Below are 4,089 nucleotides of genomic sequence, written 5' to 3'. Positions count from 1 at the left end.
CACCATTATAGCATCCTTTCCCCTTTGAGTTCTTGGAAGAGCCACAATGAAGTCCATGCTAAGATCCTCCCATGGCTGCTCCGGAATAGGTAAAGGCATGCAAGTACCAGGTTTGAAATGAGACTTGGACCTTTGACATGTGCCACACCTTGCAATAATGGCTTGGACGTCACTCACCATCTTAGGCCAATAGAAATGCTCTTTAAGCATGTCTAAGGTCTTATTTATGCCAAAATGACCTGGTAATCCACCACCATGTGTCTCCCTAATGAGAAGTTCCCTAAAAGAGCTCTTAGGGATGCATAATTTAGCTCATTTGAAAAGAAAACCATCATGGACAGAATAGTCTTCATATGCCCCTCTAGAACACTTCTTCCTGATCTCCCAAACTTATCATCTTCATTGTAATAGTGTCTCATAAGCTGGAAACCTAGAACTCTTGCATCAAGAATGGATAACAAGTAATGTCTTCTTGAAAGAGCATCGGCAACTACATTGGAAGAACCTTGTTTATATGCTGAAACAAAGGAGAAAGACTGGAGGAATTCCACCTATTTAGCATGCCTTGAACTTATCTTATGTTAGCTACTAAGAAACTTCAAGGCTTGGTGATCGGAATGAAGCACAAATTGTTTAGGCCTTAGGTAATGACTCCAATGATCAAGGGCTCTAACAATTGCATAGAATTCTTTGTCATAGGTGGAGTATCTTCTCTTGGACTCATTGAGGTTCTCACTAAAGTAAGCAACGGGCCTTTTGGCTTGAGTTAGGACTGCCCCAATGCCAACTCCACTTGCATCACATTCCACTTTAAATACCTTATCAAAATCAGGTAAAACAAGTATGGGGGTTTCACATAACTTCTTTTTAACCTCTTCAAATGCTTTGGAGGCTGTCGTGGACCATTCAAACCCATTTTTCTTCATACATTCAGTGATGGGAGCCATGAGAGTGCTAAAATTAGGCACAAAACGCTTATAAAAAGAAGCAAGGCCGTGGAAGCTCCTAACTTCAGTGAGAGTGTTTGGTTGGGGCCAAGTTTTAATGGCATCTACCTTGGATTGATCTACTTGAATGCCATCCTTAGAAACTACATATCCAAGGAACACAACTTGGTCTACAAAGAATTCACACTTCTCTTCTTTTGCATATAACTTATTTTTCCTCAACACATCAAAAACACTTCTCAAATGCAAGACATGATCATCAAGAGTTTTGCTATATACTAATATGTCATCAAAATAAACAACAATAAATGCACCAATGTAAGGTTTGAGTACCTCATTCATAAGCCTCATGAAAGTGCTTGGAGTATTTGAAAGGCCAAAGGGCATAACCAACCATTCATATAAGCCTCCCTTAGTCTTGAAGCTTGTCTTCCATTCATCTCCTTCTTTCATCCTTATTTGATGGTAGCCACTCCTTAGATCAATTTTGGAGAAGACACAAGCATCATGTAACTCATCAAGCATGTCATGAAGTCTAGGGATGGGATACTTATACTTGATGGTTATATTGTTAATGACTCTACTATCACACACATCCTATATGAGCCATCTTTCTTAGGAACAAGTAGGGCTGGAACGGAACATGGACTCACGCTAGGCTTTACAAAGCCCTTTTCAATCAATTCTTTCACTTGCCTTTGTAACTCTTTAGTCTCCATGGGATTGCATCTATAGGCTGGCTTATTAGGCAATGGTGCACCTGGAACCAAGTCAATTTGATGCTCAATGCCTCTTAAAGGAGGGAGGCCAGATGGAAGCTCTAATGGGAACACATCTTCAAATTCAGCCAAGAGAGATTGAACTAAGGGATGGGCTTCTTTCTTCTCATGTTTGAGCTCCCCTTCAAGTATAAGTAATGCAAAGACAGGTTGCAAACTCAAAAGAGCCCTTTCTGCTTGCTGCCCATTCATATACATACTCTCCCTTTTAGCTTCTTTCCCTTTGATAGCCTTGTTAGCTTCTTGGGGACTAAGAGGTAGCAAAGTAATGGTTCACGTGTTTTCTTAGTTTGATTTTCATTCTTTTCCTTACCCTTGGCATTCCCCCCTTCCTTTGCACCTTTATTATTTTCAAACTTTGGCTTATTGAAGGTCTTTTCTCCACCCTTCCAATTCGACCTCCATGATGTGCTAGGAACAGCTAAATTGCTCTTTGTACCTTTAGACTTCAATTGCCCTTCAATCTTGATGGCCATATGCAACATATCTTCCATGTCCACATAGTGATGTAACTACACTAAGTCGGCTATGTTTCTATTCAATCCTTGCAAAAACCTAGCCATTGTTGCCTCACGGTCCTCTTCAATATTTGCTCTAATCATGGCAACCTCCATTGCTTGATAATATTCTTCAACACTTTTAGAGCCTTGTACCAGATTTTGGAGTTTTTTATACAATTCTCTGTAGTAGTGTGATCAAACAAAACGCTTGCGCATGATGGTCTTCATTTCATCCCAAGTTTCAATTGGTTGTTCACGGTTCCTCCTTCTACTAGTCACCAATTGGTCCCACCAAACAAGTGCATAATCAGTGAACTCTATGACGGCTAACTTTACTTACTTTTCTTCGAAGTAGTTATGACATTCGAAGATGAATTCCACCTTTTTCTCCCACTCCAAGTATGCCTCGGCGTCACTCTTGCCTTGGAAGCTTGGAATTTTCATCTTTATGCTTCCCAAGTTGCCATCTACCTTGGTACGCCTATTCCTTCCCAAATTGGATGTCTAATCATCATCGTCTTGTTCATGTCTCCTGTGGTTCTAAAAGTGTTTGTACTTTGCTCCCCATGATGGCTTGACTCCAACTTGTCAATTCGGTCCACCATATCTCTAATTTTGGATGTCATGTCTAGTTTCATCCTTTCCATCATTTGTTGCATGGACTTCATGAAAAGTTTCAGATCGGGTGCTCTTTCCCCTTCTTGAGACATGGTTCAGAACCTACAAATCAAAGTTAGAATGGAAATAGAAAGAATCTCACAAAATGCTCCCTCACATGTTTAACTCTCAATTGATGGCACTCACGCTCGTATTTCACTCGATTTTAGGTTTTCCCCCTCTAATGAGCACACCACTAGGCCTTTACCTCTCATGATCCAAACCCGAATCCAATGGAAGGTCCATGCTCGGTCCATAGTCCATCCAAGACTCCATCAAGTGCAATCCAATCAAGACCAATAGAAGAATACCATGTCCAACCTCAACAATTGATCAAAATTCGGTAAGGCCAAAATAGGTGCTTCACAAAGTCTTTGCTTGATCTTTTCAAATGCATCATCGGCTGCCTTTGTCCACTCAAAATTCCCTTTCTTCATGCACTCGGTGATGGGTGCCATAATTAAGCTGAAGTTTGGAACAAAACGCCTATAAAAGGAGGCAAGACCGTGGAAGCTCCTAGCTTTGGTGATTATCTTTGGTTGCGGCCAGGTCTTGATGGCTTCAACCTTGGTTTGGTCCACCATGACTCCCTCACTTGATATTACATAGCCAAGGAATACCACACTCTCTTTGAAGAACTCACACTTCTCAAGCTTAGCAAAGAGTTTCTGTTTTCTTAACACTTTAAAAATTGCCCTCAAGTGCTCCAAATGATCTCCATGATTTTTGCTATACACAAGGATGTCATCAAAGAAACTCCTCAAAAAGAGATTTTTGCCAGAGAACCACAAGCAAGATCTCTACCTCAAACTTCATACACTCAAACAAGGAGACAATAATGTGGAAGTATACATTAGAGAGTTTGAGAAACTCATGATGAGGAGTGAACTTCCATAACTTAAGGAGCAAACTATTGCTAGGTTCCTTGGGGGCCTAAGACAAGATATAGCTAATATGGTTGATCTCCAGTCATATTGCTCATTTGAAGATGTATGTAAATTGGCCATCAAGGCGGAACGGCAAGCCATCCACCAAGCCATTCAACAAGGGAACCTCCTTCACCAAAGGTTCCCCTTCTTTCACCAAAACCATGCCCACTTACAAGGATAAGGGCAAGGAAAAAGTGAACGAACTTCCTAGGGAAAGACCAATGTCGGGAAAGAATGCACCAATGGAGAAGAAATGTTTCAAGTGTCATGATTATCG

The 4,089-nt window shown here is 40.9% G+C and overlaps 1 protein-coding gene across 1 annotated transcript; it reads right to left on the bottom strand.

Annotated features, from left to right (window-relative positions):
- Window positions 1–2,835: 2,835 nt before the first annotated feature.
- LOC123193109 (uncharacterized mitochondrial protein AtMg00860-like) lies at window positions 2,836–3,467 on the bottom strand. The gene is made up of 2 exons (XM_044605900.1): window positions 3,195–3,467; window positions 2,836–2,946 (listed from the first exon to the last, which is right to left on the bottom strand). Exons 1-2 carry the CDS (start codon window positions 3,465–3,467, stop codon window positions 2,836–2,838), a joined length of 384 nt encoding a protein of 127 aa, XP_044461835.1.
- Between the last annotated feature and the right edge of the window lie 622 nt (window positions 3,468–4,089).

This window comes from Mangifera indica, chromosome 12, assembly GCF_011075055.1.
Source record: "Mangifera indica cultivar Alphonso chromosome 12, CATAS_Mindica_2.1, whole genome shotgun sequence".
Taxonomy (NCBI): Eukaryota; Viridiplantae; Streptophyta; class Magnoliopsida; order Sapindales; family Anacardiaceae; genus Mangifera; species Mangifera indica.
The sequence above is the reverse complement of the archived record's forward strand: the minus strand, read 5'-3'. Positions and strand labels throughout refer to the sequence as shown.